General features: G+C 45.0%; 1 protein-coding gene across 1 annotated transcript in view; it reads right to left on the minus strand.

Annotated features, from left to right (window-relative positions):
* Positions 1–1,313: 1,313 nt before the first annotated feature.
* The window catches only part of RASGRF2 (Ras protein specific guanine nucleotide releasing factor 2), a 124,130-nt gene continuing 105,272 nt past the window's right edge, over positions 1,314–20,171 (minus strand). The window contains exons 19-27 of the mRNA XM_039696351.1: positions 18,359–18,471; positions 12,367–12,427; positions 11,788–11,891; positions 11,514–11,584; positions 11,070–11,290; positions 8,745–8,824; positions 7,635–7,752; positions 6,118–6,186; positions 1,314–5,459 (exon numbers count right to left, since the gene is read on the minus strand). Of these exons, the coding sequence (XP_039552285.1) occupies positions 5,367–5,459; positions 6,118–6,186; positions 7,635–7,752; positions 8,745–8,824; positions 11,070–11,290; positions 11,514–11,584; positions 11,788–11,891; positions 12,367–12,427; positions 18,359–18,471 (930 nt within the window). The 3' untranslated portion in view covers positions 1,314–5,366. The remainder of the gene's footprint in view (positions 5,460–6,117; positions 6,187–7,634; positions 7,753–8,744; positions 8,825–11,069; positions 11,291–11,513; positions 11,585–11,787; positions 11,892–12,366; positions 12,428–18,358; positions 18,472–20,171) is intronic.

Raw genomic sequence — 20,171 nt, forward strand, 5'->3', positions numbered from 1 at the left:
TTGTTTGTTACCTTTGCACGATCAGTCAAGACAAATTTCTCCACAGAGCTGAGGATTTTGAACAGCCTCTAAGCACTGCTTCCCCTGCTTCCTTTGTGGTCAGCAGTGAGGAGGGCTGCGTGCTCCCTGATTTATTTGGAGAGTCCAGGATGGCTCCCAGTGCTGGGGCAGGGCTGGCTGGGATCTTGGCAATGGGAATTGTTCCCTGGCAGGGTGGGCAGGGCTGGCACAGGGTGCCCAGAGCAGCTGGGGCTGCCCCTGGATCCCTGGCAGTGCCCAAGGCCAGGCTGGGCACTGGGGCTGGAGCAGCCTGGCACAGGGGAAGGTGTCCCTGCCATGGCTGGGGTGCCACTGGGTGGGATTTGGGGTCTCTGCTAACCCAAACCAGTCTGTGATCCTGAAATGATGGCCTTAAAATAAAGATATAAACAGCCAACTGCTTGGCATAAGTAAAATTTATGTTTTAAAGTGTTGGGAAAACAACTTGAAATTAAATGATCCTGCAGCACTTATAAACAAGGCTGCCTGGGAAGTATTATAATTTATTTCCTTCCTCTGACAGTAGCTGACAACTTCAAGGGTAAGTTGGTCTCTCAGTTAATTTCAGTTTTGATGTGAAACACCAAAAATGTAAGCAGAATGGAGAAGATGTGGCCACAAGGTCACAGAGTACTGAATGGAGGCTGATTTCATTATGTCACTTGCTGTATCTCCTTCTTACACAGACCTGCAAGTGCCACTGCTGTTTACTCATTTAAAATGTTATTTAAACAAGTGTAAGAGGAATCTTTCTGTTTTCATGAAATTACTGAGTTAAACACAGACGAGCTGTGATTAAAGCATGTGACACCAGCTGGAGACCTGTTTTGAACTCCCAAACTCTGTCAACCATTTTCTTCAATTTGCAACTCACTTTATCTCCACGTGGCTCGTGTTCCCATCACAAGGGGAGGGACAGGACCTGCTTACAAACCACTGTGTTTTCTGCCTTTTCCTGTGGATAAAATGTACCTTTGAATTTATTTTAAATCCAGGCCAGGACACCAGCCCAGAGAAAGCAAGGGATGTGCAGACACAAGCCCAGACCCAGTGTCAGTTTTTAGCAGGGATGCCCCTGGCAGCTGCAAGGCATCGTGAGTGAAAAAGAAGAGTAAAACACAGTAATTCAAACCATTCTTTTCCATTACTGAAATTTTCACCTTTATCCCCCTTTAATGACTTGTTCTTCTAGGAGACTTGGTAATTCAGAAGGAGTAGGTTGGATTTTTCATGACAAGGCGTGAAATAAGAAATTCCAGTGAGGAGTCTTGAAACTCGGGAAAGAAAAGGATGTTTATTAGCACACAGGCACAACAGCTGGCCTGGTATGCTTTACTAACAATACAAAGCAATAACCTCGGGTCAGAAGTTGCAATACATGCAAAAACATCTGGATTGTGCACTAAGCAACACGTTCCATACAGGTACATCTGTCAAATAAACACACATCTACTGCCCTAGGTAACAGAACTTCAGAGACTACCTCAGGTACAACAGAACAACCTTCACTGAGCAGCATTTTGGACATGAAGCATCCTAGACAGAGACATTTGACCTTTGGAGGCAAACACTGTAACAGGCAAATAGCTGAGAGCCAGATCCCCAAAGACTTATGAAAAGCTCTCGGTGAAGCCTAAGGTATTATCAGAATGAGGTCTGAAGGGTTTTGCCCTTGGTGAGTGAAATTATGAGCGGGTAAAAATGTCACAGGGGGTGAGAGTTGTAAATCATCAGGGTTTAGTGTTGCTGCTGAGAGTGAAAGGATGAAAGACTGAATGTCGATACAAACAAATCAAGGTCTTTGTAAAACCCTTAAAATAAATAACACACATGAAGGAAAACCCGGGATAATTAACATGTTCTGAAATCAAAATCAACACGGTTTAAATTAATAAATAATTAAAATAATTAAGTTCCTTTTAACCCTACAGAACAATCATCAGTAAGACTAGGAAAGCAGAAAGAGGACGGGGACCTCCTCCTCACCCCCGAAATCAGGGTGATCAGTGCCACCTCTCACCTCGAGGCCACGGGACGAGCCGGAGGAGGGGGACAGATGGAGCACACACTGCCACTGTGAGCCGGGGGGCTGCCGCCGACACCCCGAGCGCTCGGGGGGCTCGCTGGCCAGCAGCACCGCTGGCTCCGGGGGCAGAGGGTGAAGGCTGGGGGTGAAGGCAACTCTAACCCTGTGTCAGCGTGTGAGGAGCGCTCTCGGTGCTGCTGCCCGGCTCCCGGCGAGCGCGGCCCCGCCCGGGCTGCTACAGAGGCGGCGGAGCAGCGGCTGGAAAAGCTTTATCCCCACGGCCGCCCGGCCCCGCCGGGCTGCCGGCAGCCCCCGGCAGGGCTGGGGGCTCACAAGGCAAGTGGCGAGGCGCTCCGGCCCTCCTGCGCCCGGGGCATCCTCGCCCGCGGGGCTGCTCCGCTCGCTCCGCCGCGCTGCGGGGCTCCCGCGGGAAAAAGAGCCGGGAGGAGATCCCAAAAGACAGCGGGAGCGCGGAGGCAGAGTGCTCAGGGAGCTGCCGACACGGCAGAGGGCTGCGCGGAGCCAGCTGTGTGCCCGCGCCGCTCGCTCCGGGAGCGGGCGCAGCCCCGCACGGAGCGGCGCTGCTGCTGCCTGCCGGGCATCGCACAGCCCCAGCAGGCAGCAGGGCTCCCGCACAGGCACTCGGGCCGCCCGCAGGTGCAGCTCGCAGCCCGCAACCCAGCTGCGGAACAGCTGCTGCCAGCTGTGCCCGCGGGCTGCAAGGGCTGGGGGCGACCGGGCGCGTCCTCCCTTTTCCCTGCGCTTTAACAAAAGCATTGTATCCCCAAGCAAAAACATCGACATGAAGCCATCAGCAAGTCGCACATTATTACTGTAACCATAACAATTTTTAAACAGTTTTGCTGCTGTTGCTACGAACACAGATCAAAGCATCCGACTCTCCCGGTTCTGACCTCAAGCGGCCGCTGGGGCGAGAGGCAACCTTTGGCATGTGAGCAGGACCGCAGAGGGGCTGGACGAGCCCATTTCCAGCGATTCCGAGCGCAGCCCCTCGGGCCCAGCCCTGCCAGCCAGCGCTGAAATGCACGGAGCACACACACGCGCCAAGCACACCGCAAGCAGCTCTGACAGGAGCACGACCGGGATCTGCACCCTGCGACCCTCAGAACATCGAGATTTGGTAAAATCCGGGCACAGGCAGGTGAAGCAGCACTTGACAGCGTACAACAGAGATGCCCACTCACACTGACAGCTGTAACACGTTTTCTTTGCTAACAAGGAAACAACAGACACAACGTCAGAAATCACATTTTGGACCACGCTTTCTCTGTTGCTCCATTACTTCCAAGTGTTTTATGAAACTACTGAACAGTAACTGCTTTTGTACAGAGAATACACAGCCAGTTGGTTTTGTGGTCCAAATAAACCATGCTCTTTTTCTTTTTCTCCTCATATCATGCACTGGGATGCAATCAGCTTCTTGTCAATCATTAGCCAGAAGAAACAAACACATTTTTTTTTAACAACAAAAAGCTTCTATAAGTAACATTTCCACAGCAGTCATCAGCCAGAACTATTTAAAGTGTTCCTAGCATGTCCTTCTCTCCTGCTGTCTGCTTTTCTAATGGAGGAATTTTCCAGTCTCTGTGACACCTCCCCATGCAGTTATTTACAAGGAGATGGTCCTTGTGGAGAAGGACCTTAATGAAATTTACAGTTGCTAAGGTACATTTGTAGATGCTGGCGCTCACACTCAGACAGAACAAATGGAACTCGTTGTGCAGCTCTGGGCTGGGCCAGCAATGTAATTAAAGTGCAAATAAAGACAACAACCACAAGCCAGGCAGGTCCATTTTTCATTGCCAGCGTCAAGAAGCATCACGACTGTGTAAGATATGTCAGATCAAATAGGCCTAAGTCACAATCTGTTTTAAACATCTGTCTCCCTGAGAGGATTTAAGGGAGGTATACGGTGATATAGCCCTATTTCTTCAACTGGCTGAGTGATCATTGGAAAAGTAAGGACACTTTTCCAGCCAATTTTTGTTTTCAACAGTGCTAACACCTGTGTTTTGTACTATGATGCCCTTCACAGCATTTGAGCTCACTTCCCATGCAGCTACAACAGGCCACTCTTGATGAGGAAAATACAAGAAGTACAACAACTACTGTAGAAATTACATCTGTCCACCTGGTATGTCACAAAAGCAGAGGCTCTGAAGACATTTATAAAAAGCACATTTTCTCAAACAAAAGCAAGTGGTAGCTACCTGTATGCAAAAATACATACTTTGTGTTTGCTGGCATTCAATGTTTCCACTGACACGTCAGTTTTACAGCTAACTCAACGCCAAATGGCTGGACAAAAACAAAAACAAACACCAAAAAACCAAAAAACAGACGTTTCTCAAACCACTGATTCCACACAAAACGAAACTGTCACTGCAGCTCCAAGTGTTCACTGCTGATCACCACCTGCTGCCAGACAGACATGCATTTCTCTCCACAGTGTGTCCAGAGTGTGCTCTGTAGCCTGACTCATGCAGGAAAATAAGGTGCCTCTTCCAGAGCTGTGTGCAACACAACTCCCCATCCCCTGCACCACCCCTCTGGGTCCCTCACCCTCCCAGCTGGCAACTATTTACAACTGTTCCACCAGTCCATTTTCTCTCCATGCTGTAAATACTCCCACTGATGGAAAACATATTTACAAATCATCTGTATAGATACAATCAGTCACCTTACAGAAGGCTGACGAGACATTTAAAAAGGAAATGTTTTGTAACGAGTAGCATTAAATGTACAGCAGGTATTTCAAACAACTGCACACCTGACGTTACTAGATGCGGTCTTGATATCACTCCAAAGCAGTAGATGAGTGCTAAAATCCTGCTTTTTCAATGAAATTAACACAATGAGAACACCACAGCCATTACTGCCTCAGAGAACACATAGTTAGCCATCAGCCCAGCCACCTCACTTTGCTTATTTATCCTCACACACCTGGGTCTATTACCACCATTTAAATCTGTACCCTTGATTTGCCACGTGAGGTGGCTGCAGTGAGCGCCTGTTCACAGGAAAGTCTCCTGATTTCCAGGAAATCGTGGTCCCTAGTGCCAAACATGATCTTTGCAAAGCAGAAATCACTTAAGCCGGGTAGGAAAGCTGTTTGCCTTTCACCTCCAACACTGGTTTGTGTTGCCTGAGAGGGAAAGGCAGTGAGACTCTGTATCTCTTATTGTAGAAGAGAGCTGGCACTGTGTTCTCAGAGTTCCTCTGGCTGTGTTTGGGTGGCGGCAGGCGTGGTCCCAGAGCTGTCTGCAGGGCTGTGCGGGGCTCAGGCGGGGAGCCGCGGCTCGATCTTCAGGGACAGCTCGTACAGGGTGTCCTCGTCGATGATGAGGGTCTTGTCCAGCAGGTAGTGAGTGACCTGGGGTGGGGAAACACAGGTGGACAGGCTGCATGGCACTGCCACAGAAACCTCCCAGCTTTCCTTCCCTTGCAGCACATTTTGGGTCCTGAGATTGTGTTGTTTTACTGAGAAACCAAACTGCTGCTTGGAATGTTGCTGGCATGAGGATGCACCTGCAGCACTCTGAGAATTAATTAGGATTAATTCCTGTTAGGAATGGGCAAATCTTCTGCCAGGATACTTCAGCCCAAGCTGCTCTTGTGGAGTCTGAGATGAGCCTTCTCTGAAGGCACTGACCAGCTCTGGTCTCAGCTGCATCACTCCTGAGAAGGACAAAGAGACTAAGATCTGCAGGATGCACCAGCAGGTGCTTTGGGCACCTCCTCACCCTCATCCCAGGATCTCAGGGCAGGGAGAACACACTTCCCTCTGAACCCCTCACACCCTCCAAGGCTGCAATCCCCTTCCAAAGGAGCAAAAAACCTCTTTGGAAGGCATCAATCAAAGAGGTCCTGTGGGGTGAGGGTCTCACCACCCCAAGGATCCATCCGTGTGTCTGTCTGTCCTCTCCTCCACGTGTGGGAGCAGAAGACACCAACTTCAGCTTTCAGTGGCAGCTGTGCCTCACAAGTGCCTGCTGCCACAGCCTGGTTTCAGGAGCAGGCAGGAGCCTCACCTTCTGCTGGAGCTCGATGCGGTAGGAGGTCTGCTGGAACTGGCGGATTTCCCTGATGATGTGTGAGATCTGCCAAAAGAACACAGGGACACAAGTTCAAACACAGCTGTGCTTCAGCTGAGGCACACACAAAGCAAGAATTCTGCACCAAATTGTTCCATTTAAATTACATACATAAAATTTATAACTTCATTATAGGAAGTTTATATATTTATTTATTTGTAGAACTGGTAGGGATCACTGTCTGTCACAGTTACAGCCATAACACTCCATTCCTGACAAGACTTTACTGTGTCTCTGTTAGCCTTTGCTGACTCCTCCTCTGTCAGGAGGAGAGAAGGGAAGAGTAGAGATCACATCCCAACAGCTCCCCAGGACTTCACTTTCCCAAATCAAACATTTACTCCTCAGGCAACCCCGAGTGAACCACCACTCTGCCCACAATGAAACCTCCCCGTTCTCTGCCTCGAGTGACTCTACAGAGCGTAGCCCTAAGGTGGACATTAAGCTGGGATTAGGGCAGAAATTTCCATGCCTCCCTCTGAGGAGCTGTTACAAAACAGCATTACATGGCAGTGGGAGAGACATCAACTTTAAAGTGCTTTTCAGATAGAGCGCTTTGAAAAGAACATTGTGATTACTGCTTCCTGGTGAATCACTGCATTCCTGTAATTCTGGCTATTTAAAAAAGCTTTTTCTTGCTCCTCCACGAGCTCCAGGCAGCTGCTTTTGCTGTCCTTTCTGAGAAAGTGAGCCGGGGACAAAATCAGCCTGTGAAATCACCCAGCCTGCCAGAAGGTGGGGATAGAAGACTGGGTCGAGTAAATGCTCTCCCAAGGCTGCCTCTAGCACAGCACCAAAGCAGCTTCTCCAAAGGGAAATTCAGAGGAGTTTCAGTGAAACCAATCATTAACTCACGCAGTTAAACACCTGCTGGCGGAGCATGTAGGAAACTGGAAATTACCATTCTCATTTTGGAGAAATTGACAAGGCCTTCCTCAGTGAAGTTGGGTGTTCCTTCCTCAATAAATGCCAGGTCAGTCAGGTACATCCCAAGGTAGGGAACAGCAGGTGGGTTACAGCTGTAAACGAGCAAATCACCTTATTTTCCTGCAGCTACATTTCCAAATGCATTTTTCTCTAACTTATTTTCAGATAGAGCAGAGCGCGCTTTGAAAAGAACATTGTGATTACTGCTTCCTGGTGAATCACTGCATTCCTGTAATTCTGGCTATTTAAAAAAGCTTTTTCTTGCTCCTCCACGAGCTCCAGGCAGCTGCTTTTGCTGTCCTTTCTGAGAAAGTGAGCCGGGGACAAAATCAGCCTGTGAAATCACCCAGCCTGCCAGAAGGTGGGGATAGAAGACTGGGTCGAGTAAATGCTCTCCCAAGGCTGCCTCTAGCACAGCACCAAAGCAGCTTCTCCAAAGGGAAATTCAGAGGAGTTTCAGTGAAACCAATCATTAACTCACGCAGTTAAACACCTGCTGGCGGAGCATGTAGGAAACTGGAAATTACCATTCTCATTTTGGAGAAATTGACAAGGCCTTCCTCAGTGAAGTTGGGTGTTCCTTCCTCAATAAATGCCAGGTCAGTCAGGTACATCCCAAGGTAGGGAACAGCAGGTGGGTTACAGCTGTAAACGAGCAAATCACCTTATTTTCCTGCAGCTACATTTCCAAATGCATTTTTCTCTAACTTGCACAAACTCTTTATTACTTTGCCCAGTTCTAATCCATGGGTTGCATTCCTTTCCAGGACAAACAGCTCCTCTGGCTCTGCCTGAGCTGTGTTTGCTCTGCCTGTGATAATCTGAATGCATTCTGCCCAATATCTAATCTTAATGGCATTTTTAAAATAGACCATTAATTATTCTGGCTGTTCAGTTCTCAGCTCCTCACTTGAGGTAGTTGTGCCACTCGATTCTGAAAAGCCTGCCTCCAATTACAAAACTCACAAAAATTCAGGTTTTTGTACGGCTGAAATCAGCTCTACATAAATTGTAGAACACTTGACATGGAATATTCTGGATACCAAAATTACAGAATGTCAAACACAATCTGGCAAATCAATTAAAGAAAACAATATTCAAGGACTGCTGCACAAAAGCAGCAGGCTGTTTTGCAGCAGGCTGGGAGGCCACAGGAGAGGAAATATCCCTGTGCCTTTGTCCTGTGTCTATGTTCCTCTCATAATTTCTTGTCAGAAACATAATTTATTGTCATACCAATGGGCCTGTGACCTGACACAGGCTTAGTCCCAACCCCTAAAATTCTTAAGTAGAACAACCCTGTTTTTCATAAAAACTTCACTCTATGAATCTGGCTGTACACTTATTGAAAAAGTTTATCAGTGCAAGTGAAACCCAACAGGGAATGTTCACACAGAAAAATAGTTTAATTTGTTTCAGTAATTCTCTGGAGCTACTGTTTACCCATCAGGGGTATTAAATCATAGCATGTGCAGCAAAACAATACTGCCAAATAGAACCAACCTAGAATTTAAAAGGTTATTAGGCGAAAAAAAAGAAAAAAAACTTATTGAAGTTTAATCACAGCCAATTAATCTATAACTTGACCTATCTACTGTTTACAACAAAACACAGTTGTATACTGTAGGGAGGCTTACTTTTTGAGCATTTCTCTCAGGTTTTTAAATCTTCCCTCAGATGACACAGTCTTCTGCAGCTTGTCCATGAGTGCCTTTGTCTAGGAAGGAAATGCATTTCAAATGTCATTGCTGGTGTATGTAAATGACTGGAATTAGATTACATCCAAGGTGTAATTCACTTATCATCCCCACCCCATTTTCTAGAGTAGTACAACAGGCATTACTGAATTAGGAATTTAGCTTTACTGCAGTTCCTCCTGTCTTTCTGCAAGTGGAGATTAGGCAGCATTACGACTGATAAACAGAACCTGTATTTATGCTGATATTACCCTGCAAATGGAGGAAAACCCACATATTTATTACATTAATTGTCTGGAATTCAGTTTACTGTGCACACAGGAACATAACAGACCCTACATGTGGCTGAGGATCCTCAGCTGCATTTACTGATGCTGGTGACAGCAAGGGGTGGTCACTGCCTTGGAGCTTGCACTGAGCTGATTCTGCCTCCAAGTCCCAGAGAAAAGCTGAGTTTGTAAAAAAATATATATATATTCATGTCTTACACCAATCACTGTCAGTGGGCATCACCAGACCCCGGTTCCTTCTTAAGTGAAATAAATTTGATTTTCAGCCTGTTTATGCTGCTGACTTGAGATTTGAGCGTAGAGAATGATGACAAATTCATCCTATTTGAAACTGAATGTCCAATTAAGAGAGCTGTAGGCAGACAGAGCCACTTTCTTGTATGTAGCAGGCTGATGAAAAACCCAGATCACATTCCCAATAGGTACCAGAGGACTGTGCCACAACATCAATCTGCTGTGGGTTTGGTTTCTTCTTTTTTTATTGAAAAGTTTAAATATCAAACTATTTCTATCTGTAAAACTTTTTGGAGGGAAGCTCACTCATAGCAGTTTGCACTGAAAGAACTTTTAACAGATTTTTAAATAGAAGAACAGAGCACCAGCTGTGAAGCAGATGAGAAAAAGCTGAATGGAGAAGGTGGTACAGTCAGATTTTATTTCAGTTGTATTTCTCTGAACCATTTAGAACACAGAACATAAAAGACTGGAATCATCTTCATCCTGACAGGCCTTTTTTTCATGTGTGTGCCCTGCTTTTGTGGCTGGCAGTCATTCTCATAGTTTTTGCTGACATTCTCAGCAGCCAGGTAAAGGTTTAAGGGAAGTATTCACTGCACCCAAACTTGAGCTCCTAAATCAGAAAGACTTTTTATGAATGGTCTCTTTCTAGGTAGAAAAACCCAGGAATTGGAGAGGTTCTGGCCTTCCAGAAGGCTTTCTGCACAGGCTGTTCCTATTTTAGGCACATGACCAGATTTCAACCACAGTTTGTAACCACCCAGATGTGTCTATCAGAAATTACCTAACTTTAGTTTACTTGGACATTTCAGCTGTTCAGGCCAATTGGCACCTGCCAATTACCTTGAAAACATTTAATCTGTTCCCACAGATTAAAAAAACTACATGCAAAATTCCTGGACAGAAAATGCCAGTCCCACTATTATCAACTATCAACTATTAATGAAGGGATGGGACTACCGTTGGGCTAAAAACAATTTATTACTCGGATAAACATCAGCTCCAGCTTCAAAGATTGTGAGACTTTAGAGGAGCAGCTAGTCAGCCATAGGTCAGGGTAGTCACAAGTTCTGCATTACAAGGCAATATAGAACATTCAAACCCAATGGTAAGTTGTGATAAAGGTTATTTTGTTTTTCTAACCTACTACCTCTACTTAATTCTGCTGCACTGCAGATTATTTTATCCAATGGGATAAAATGATATTAAAATTGCATATAATTATATATATATAATTATAATAATTATAGACACAATAATAAATACAGCATATATTTTTATATAATATTACATATAGCATTATATATTATATGTAATATATCTAATACATATACTAGTATAAAATAATATATATAAAATTACAGGTACACACAAATGCTCTATTATAACATCTAAACACTTACCTTACTCTGTACAATTACATTACTACACTACAAAACCCTTCACTATCTTACCCAATACATTTTCTCACTCACTTAAGGTATACTCATACAACGACAAAAACACAAGTTTATAACTTTTCCGCTTAATTCTCTGTACTTTCATTTTTACATCACTCCAAGCTTCGTCCAAGGCTGCACCTCAAACCCCCCAGTATCTGTGGAAGTTTCCACCTCTCCATTTCCTGCATCCCAGGAGGTGTCAAAGCAGAAATATTCACAGGAGAGCTCCTGCCTCACCCCCCTGGGCACGGCGGGCGACGGAACCAGAACCGCCCGCTGCGTCGCGTCCCTCTCACCTGTTTGGACACCTTTGCCCAGGTTTTCTTGAGCCTGTAGATGGCACTTCTGTTGAGGGCCGAGGTGATCTCCAGCACGCCGTTGTAGTTGTGCAGGCAGCGGCAGATGTCGGCCACCGCCACCCACTTCTCGATGGCGCTGGCCCGCGATGGCACGTCGGCGTAGCTCATGATCTGAGAGGCCACCAGGTTGCTCATCTGGCCACGGAGAGAGGCAGGGGCTCAGGGAGCTGGAGCACAATCCCTTCTAACGTGTCATGAATTAACGGGCAAGGCAGGAGAAGCCCCAGGTGAGCAGGACAGAAATGGTGGCTCTTGGAACACGAGCCCTGTGAGCTGCTCAGCCTGGAGAAAAGGAGACTCAGGGAAGTCTCCCTATCACTCTAAAACTCCCTGAAAGGTGGCTGCGCTCAGCTGGGTGGGGCTTGTAATATTAATGGGTACCTTTTACAGGTACACAGTGTGAGGTGTGTTTACACTGCATACTTGTAATAGTTTTCTTTTTGCCCTTATACCTGTGTAGCATTAGTTTTAAATCATACGTGTGTTAGTTTTCTGTCTGTTAAATAAATACTTTATTCTCTTACAGACCGAACCAGCCATTATTAAATAACTTGTGAACAAGAGTGGGTTTTGGGGTGCTGGCCACCCCCATAAAGCTGCCAGAGGCCTGGGGAAAGGGCAGGGAGCTGTCCAAACCCCAGATCCATGTGCTCACTCGTAGGGGATGCTGCGGAACACGACGTGGTCCAGCAGGGTGATCTGCTCCGCCAGCTCCATGGCCGACAGCGTCTCGAAGCACTCGGGCTTGGGGCAGTCTGGCTGCAAAGCAAGGACAGCTCTGAGGGGTCTCTCCGTGGGCCACAGGGCACACAAAACTGCCTGGGAACCCTCCAGGGGCTGTAATTGACTTTGGGATCAGGAGAAATGAGGGTTAACAACAATCACAGACAGCACAAACACCCGGCTGGAAACTCATAAAACAGGCACACAGCAGCTCAGGAGTATGAATGTGGGTTAATTAAACTCTGCATATTCTGCACTTGTAATTTCACATATATTAATATCTTCCCCTTTTTCTAAATCTTGAGATTTTATCCAAATAGTAAAGTTTTGACGTGTTTATTTTTGACAGGGGCTCCAAAATCTTACAATCTCTAAATGGAAATCAACATTCCTGGTATAAAAAACAGTGTATCTGTCCAGAAATATGTTACAAGTTGCAGTTGTGTTACATTTTATTGACTCAAGCACACAACATTTCTCTAGGAGTATTTAACTCTCAAGATCAACTTACCATCTGAATTATATCCTCTATTTTCAAATGGTTATCATCTTGATCATCCTGAGAAAGAGTCCTGAAAAATAAAGTGGCAGAACATCCTATGTAAATAAAGTTGTCCATGGTTATGACAAAACCTTATCACAGTCCAGCAAAATGTTTTATTTAAAATAAATCTTAAGTCTGCAATTGAGGAGGTAAAGGCAAAAAATGAATCTGTAGCCTACGAAGTCGTGTCCTGCTTTAAGTAAAAATGTGTAAACTGTTACAACATCAGAGACACGTAGGACAAAATATTTCCATGGAGGTTTAAGATCCCTCAGCTAATGAACCGTGGAAATTGTCCAGTTCAGTGTCCCACGCTGAGCTCTGTGTGTGGAAATGGACACCAAAATGCAGCTTTTACTTGTAGCAAGGGCATGATTTCCTTTCAGCAATAGAAGCGTTAATGAATGTTTCCAAATCTGCTACAGAAAACCTGTGATTATTATGGTTATTTTACAGTAATGGGTCAAAAATTAACTAGGCAAAAGTAAGTATTGATCGAACACCTACCCTGATGTAGCATATTGGCACACAATTACAGGACCTTACCCTTCATGTGGCAATTACAGACACAAAGAAACCGTGACAGCACTGGATTTATGTAATACAAGAGTGAGAAGATTTAGGCAGAAGGAACATAGGTCAGAATGTACAAGGCTGTCAGAAGGGATACTTAATTTTTTTTTTTTTTTTTTTTTTTCCCCATAAGGGCTGGAACCTCGAGAAGGAACATAGGTCAGAATGCACAAGGCTGTCAGAAAGGACACTTAATTTTTTTTTTTTTCTTTTCCCCATAAGGGCTGGAAACTCCTTGTGCCTGCAGGGCCAGGCGTGTTTACCTCTCCAGGAGAACCCTAAGCTTCTTGCCCGGATAATAAGGAGTGCAGCCTCAGTCCCTGTAAATAGCCTGCCAATCTGTCCTGCAGAGCAGCTTATTCTGTGCTGCTCCTCATGCCTGGGGGCCTGCAGGAAGGTGTTGTTCGTCCTGTGACAACAGCCTCTGGCAATGAAAACCACACAGGCCCTGTCCCTCTGCCCCAGGAATTCTCATCAATCTTCTAAAATCTCAGATACTTAAACATAACTTCATGTTATGCTTATGTTTGATCAGGTTGTCACCTTTGATGCAGAAATTGTTGTATTTGCTTAATATGAAATAAAGCATGAAACATGGGATTCTGAAAAGACAGAACTGTCAACTTCCCCCCATCTTTGCCTCCTGATACTCTCCACCATGATATCTCATGTTTTATGTAGACTTCTAATCTGTCATTCTAAACAAATGTTTGTTTCCTAGCACAGTGGTCTCATGAAAGAACCCAAAACCAACTCTCCTTTCATGCATAAATATTCTACAGTGAAAACTGCAGAGGACAACAGATCTGTAGGCTGAATAATGGTAATTTTTTGACAGCATCAACAGCAGCTTCCTCTTCAGTCTGTGCTGTTGTCAGCCTTGGGACACCCAGTTTCAGCAGAGGACTGGGGACACTCACTGGGCTGCCCAGCCCTGCTGGGACAGCTCCCACTGCACTCCCTGCAGAGCTCCTGGGAGCTGGGAAGAGGCAGATCCTTGTGGAAAGAGTCACAGGAGACAGCAAAGGCACAGAGGGGCTCTCCTGAGCCAAGTCACTCTTAGGGAGGACAGAACAGGGTGTGTCCTCCAGTATGCTCCAGATACTCCTCCAGTATCTTTACAAATGAAGGAAGAAAATATAAAATAAATATCTTCTAATTCTTAGAATCATCAGGTAGCATTTTGTCTTTCTCTATATCTCTCTCTCTCTCTCTCTCTCTCACTGTTGTTCATGCCTGACCAGGCCAAATATTACAAAAAATGTCTACTTGAAAGTACTAAGCATGTGTCTCATCCTTTGTTTGCGGCACATAAAGCATATTAAAAATATTTAGAAGCTAGGGCATGTTAGAGAGCCTGAAATGTGTTGTTTGGTGAGATCACAGAAGGCTGAAAAATTGTTCATCCATCACTTTTTGACATCTGCATATCCCTCGATTTCATGTATGTTTAGTCTGAAGAAGAAGGAGGAGGAGGAGCTGTTTCTGGAAGCAACCTGTTTTTCTCCAGATAGCATTATCTATCAAAGTTATTCACTGTTCTGTCTGAACTTACACCTTCCTGCTTCATTATCAATTAAATTTTATCTAGATTTTGGGGATTAGCAAATCAGGCTGATAAAATCTCATGCAAAACATATATTGGGAGGTCTGCCTAGCTTTCAGAACAGATACTGAATTAAAAAAAGCATTTTTACCCTGAAGAGAAACCCTGTCAGTGCACACAACAGAAATCCCATCAAGCAAGAAATACCAGCTGCTTTGTTTGATGACTCAAGGCATGAAGCAGCTCAGCATCTCCCATCAACATTTTCCTTGTCATTCACGTTCCAAACAGAGCCTTTCCCAGAGCTGACCTGATGGATCTTTGGAACACAAACCAACCTGTCCTGCTCCTCTGATCTCTGCTAACAAGGGGATGGGTTTTCCAAGGATGTGCACGCATGCAAAGGCTGAGGCAGTTTGTGAAAAGACATTATTTGTACCCAACATCCTTCAGGGAGACATAGAAAATACCAGTGTTAAGCCTCAGAAAGCATGAATCTTTTTCATGAATGTTTGAAATGGCATTTTTTACAAGAAATTCTTGTCCTAAGCCCATTCTGCATTTGTCAGCCTTTCAGAATCAAGAGTACACTACAAAACCTGAGATGTGGGGAAGCCAGGGCCTACAGTGACAGCTGACAGGCAACCCAGAATTCTGATAGAATACATGTTTTAGACAAAATGCCTGCAGCAAGCACCTCTGCAGAACAACAACATTTTACAGCACTCGCTTGGCAAACGGGTGAGTGACCATTTTTATGAAGGACACATCCACTGGATTACTCCTTCCCATTTTTAACCCATCCCAGAGAAACCTTTTGAACAAAAGTTTTTTGAATCACATCTTCCAGTTACAACAGATCTGTGCTTGCTCATGGAAAGCATGCTGTCAGAAACCTTCAAACAAAGTGGTTTGTAAATATCTGTAAAAAAAGCCCTTCCGTTCCAGGTAATTTATATTTCCCCTCTAAGCAGACCTAGATGACAGGTCTCAGTTGAGAAGGATGACATCTCTCCAAGGAGCAGGGCACAGGCTGAGCAGCTTTTCTCCAAGCCAGATCCTGAACAGGAGCCAGAAGAGAAACAGAAACCCTGGGACCACCTCTGCACATTCTGCAAGGGGACAGACCAAGTCACCAGCCCCTGCCTGGGTCCTGTCACTGTCCATGCAGACAGAGCCAGGATGCCTGAATTCAGAGAATTCTGGTGGAGAGGATCCCCCCTGTGACAGGGAGAGACTGTGGCAGGAGTGCTGCATTCCCTGCCTGACCTTTGTTTTGTGGTGTTACGCTTCAGGTAACCACAGGGTCCCACCACAGGGCTCTTTGGTGATGCAAACCCTCCACAATGGCCCTCAGAGCCTACGGAAGGCTGAAGGAACTCAGGAAATATTTTTTTCCACTGCAGGCCCTCTCTCCACGCTCAGAACACTGATGTAACCTGACGTGGCAGAGGATCCCCAGTGTGCTGCAGAGGAGGGAGGGATGCTCTGGGAAGGACCCTGCAGGACGTGGAGCCCTCCAGGGTGGCTCAGGGGAGCCCTGGCACAAAGCTGAGCAGTTGTGGGTCAGCAGGAGCTGGTTCTGCAGCAAACAGAGATCTCTGCAGGCAGCAAACAGCCAGAGCTCTCCAGTCTAGGGCAGAGCAGGCTCAGTCCTGGCCTGACCTACTGAACCAGCCAGGGCACCACGGGGCACAGAACAAGCCCCACGTCATCACAGCCTCCTCCTGCACCACAGCAGCACTTCTGCTTTCAGGGAAATGGAGGGAAAGCTGTGTTCCTCTGGCACTGGAACCCTGTCTGCCCTCTGGGCTCATGCAGTTGTGCTGTCAGAGAGGACACAGGCAGGTCAATGCCACCTCTCCTGACTCTGTTAGTTTCTGACCCCTCACAAAATCTGCTCCAGAATTGTACAAGGATGTCTGCAACCTGCCAGGAAAGCTATTCCCCCATTCCACATTCTGGTTACTGCAAAGCTGAGCTGCCAAAGAGCAGCTGGCTCTGCCTCTGAATCCACCACCAGGCTGAGAAGCAGAGGGAGCCCTGGGTGCCCCAGGACTGAGTGCTCAGTCTCCACAGGACAGCAGGTCCCTGCTCCCACCAGCAATTAAGCTTATTTTTAAAGCTTATAAATATTTCTATTTGAAGAATGTGCAATAAAAATTAAGGATTTTGGAAGAGCAAAGGAATGTGCACTCCTGTGTCAGCATCATAGATAAAGTTACACACAAACAGCTGCTGATTATTCCTTGTATCTTATAAGGATTATTACATCTTTATATTCTGCAAGATTGTTCTTTATATCCCATAAATGATTACCCAATTAGCTATAAAGCCTTGCTGAGAGCCTGTGTGTCCAGCAGCAGTTACAGTGCTTTGCTAAACTCTGGAAATCACTCTTAATTAGCAGACAGCTCCCAGAGGTGATCTGAACACCTCCCCCTTCCAGTGAAAGGGTGAGAAATTGTACTGAGATTTAATTCACATAGAAGCAGGATTCAAATAGTTCTCATCAAGTTGTCCAGCATTCATGTATGTTTAGCAGCACCACCAGCTTTGAAAAACAAAAAAAGGAGTTTTTAACCAAGGCTAAAAGAAAAAACTATTTTTCTTTTTTTTTTTTTTTTTTTTGTTTTGCCAAAAAAAAAAGTCAGTTCACAGAATGGTCAAAAATTCAGTCTGAATTTGGGAAAATTTGTAAAAATGGAAATATCTGATGAACTGTGTTCACTGGTGTATCAGACACTGTGCTCAGGTACTCAGTAATCATTTCTAGGAGGGGAGAGAGGACAAACAATAACAGCCATTTCCTAGAACTGCAGTGAAAGGATGCAAATGGAGACAATTCATTGTTTACACATAAATACAAAGGTCCATTTCTTCATGTAACTGCTAGTGGAAATTGGCTCATTTGAAACTGGGTACAAGAAATTGTTGTATGGCAAAGGCCTATAAATCCATTACTCTCCAGAATACTCAGCCAGGCTTGTTTTAAAACATTTCCTTAGGAAGCTGAAAGTTTTAGGGTAATTTTACCCACTGTGAGAAGAACCTTTGCTGTCACAAGCATCATAAAAATCCACATCATCCTCTTCCTTCTTGCTCTTTTGACTTGCTGTCTCTTCCAAAGAAACAGAAAACAATGCTTTTACATGGAATAACAGCATACACAGTATTATTAAAAGGAAGATTATTTTTGTTTATGAAAGAAAAAAGGTGCATGTAATAACAACTTATCTGTGCTTTTTATCTTGTGTTTGATATTTGTGCTCCCAAGTGATTTTTTCAGACCTTTTTGTTCATATAGCTGTTGGAAACCTGTCAAATGGTCTTAGAAAACTCAGGCATATTCTATTTACTGCCCACTTATTGGTTTACCTGCAGAATACTTACATAAATGTTAATAAAGCACACCATATTTTTATCTTTGCATTTCATGATGTTTTATTTTAATAACCCCTTAGTCTATAGATGTTTCAACTAATTTATTTATTTAATTATTGCTTAGTCTTTAAATGTTTACTGATCCTCAGGATGGCAGAACAATGGACTTGAAACTAGTGCCAGTGAAATATTCACACTTTGTAGACAGAGCTGTTTTCACTCATACTTGAAGGCTGAACTCATGGCTTGCCAGCTGTTCAGCAGCAAAGCTTTCCAATACAGGTATTTTTATGAATGAAACTTAAAACAGGCTCTGCTTTATGGCTCATGAAATACTTAGTAATCCTTCCAAATTAATTACTCTGGAGGGAAACCCAACCCTGTGAATTCTGTGATACAGAGTCTGTCTCCCTCTCTCCTACAGTTAACATGTGAAATAACTGGAAATGTATTTACCTCAGTATGTTTGCAGTAGCTTTCCTTTCTTGTGGCAGAAGGTCAGGGTCTCTCAAAACTTCCTCCAGCAAATTTAACACATTCATTTTGAGCTCGTTGTTCAGCTCAAAATCCTGAAAAGAAAAAGGTTTTACTACCTTTAGTCTTAACAGTTTTACCAAACAACTAAAATAATGGGTTTACCTTTTCTTTTTCAATTAGGTTTGAATTATTTATTTTTTTAAATTTTTTTACTACTGTTTGAAAATATTTAGAGAAAGCTGTGGTGCAAGAGTAAACTAGCCACAAAAGTAGGATCTCCCAAAGGCTGTGATTTTTCTCCTTTTTGACTTTTGCCTTCTGTGTGGAGATGGGATGATCAGGGAACCTTCCTTTTCTGGATTATCACTTGCATCTGGCCAAGACCCAAAACATGCTCTGTGTTTAACTGCAGTTCTGGCACCCCTGCCCAGCAGGGCAGGACCCTTGCTCTCACTGCTGCCTTGAGGTTCTCCGCTCATCTGCCTCCCCTCTGGTGTTTCTAATCTCACACCCACCCTGTTGGAAAATCTGCTTTTTGTGGAGTACTCAAACCACTAAGTTCACTAAATAATCTGGCCCTGCACTGAAGAGCTCCAGCATTTTAATTACCTCTGGGGCAGACTGATACCTGACACAGGACTGAGATTCAGGGACACGCAGCAACCACTTACATCTGATGTCTGAATTTGGAGAAATCAGACAGTATTAGACAATCTACAAACACAGAATGTACAAGCTTTGAGGCGGGAAGTTACAGGCAACTCTTGGGGTAGACTCCAAAATTTCTTCTATTCAGCTGTTTTATAACATTTTGACAGGAGAACAAACCCCATCTCTTCAGCTGCCTGGTGCATCACAGATCCTCCGTGATAACCCACAGCTGCCTGCAAGCAGGACCCTCTCATTTCCATGGCAACAGGAGGCACAAAGTTACTGAAAATGGGGAAGATTTGGCGCCTCGGCACAAGAGCGTGGTGTTTCACTCCCAAAAAACCCCCACAGCCCCTGCTGTGCTGAGGGGCTCTGGAGATGTGTGCCTCTGGGAGCAGCACAGCTCAGGTGAGCACACCCCACAGCCACCAAGTCAGGTGAGAAGGGAAGGCTGACCTCGAGCAGAGGCTGGACAGAGCTAAAGCATAAAGCAGGGATTACACCTGAGGTGGAGCCTCATTTGGAAATGGGAGTTCAGAGCAGGAGGGGAATGAGTGCTCATCACAGGACATGCCACAGCCACCCTCACAGCACTTTGGAGAAAGGTTATTGCTCCAATGTCAGAAATCACCAGCCCTGGGCATTTCCCTCCTGTTACAGCACCTCCTCCTCACTCCTCCAGAGCCCCCTCACCTGGGCCTCAGCTAATTAATACTCTGGAACTGATTAATATCTGTGTCTTATTTTTTCTGGAGGTTTACCCATATTTGAGGGTGTTGGAGAACAGAAAGCTGGGCTATCAAACGTTCAGCTCAAAGATAAGCAAAAATTCTTCCTGGGCACTGCACTCTGTTTTCTAAAGCACATTTTGTATAGCCACACTCTGAAATGCCTCCCTTAGGAGCTGCTTTAGCCTGTTAGCAAGGAAAGACAAGAGAGCCTTTCCATATATTTGGGGTATGGAAATGGGACTAATTAGAGAAAACATGAGGAATGCAACTAACCTACATGACAGTGCTGTGCAAGAAAATAATTTGAAATACAAAACTGTCAGAACTTAGTGAAAGGAGAAACCTTGAGTCCACATAAGCCCAAGCAACCAGTGTAATTAATGAGTTTTTCCTGTCTACCTCAGCGGCAG

This window comes from Passer montanus, unplaced genomic scaffold, assembly GCF_014805655.1.
Source record: "Passer montanus isolate IOZ18808 unplaced genomic scaffold, ASM1480565v1 scaffold97, whole genome shotgun sequence".
In the NCBI taxonomy this organism is placed as follows: Eukaryota; Metazoa; Chordata; class Aves; order Passeriformes; family Passeridae; genus Passer; species Passer montanus.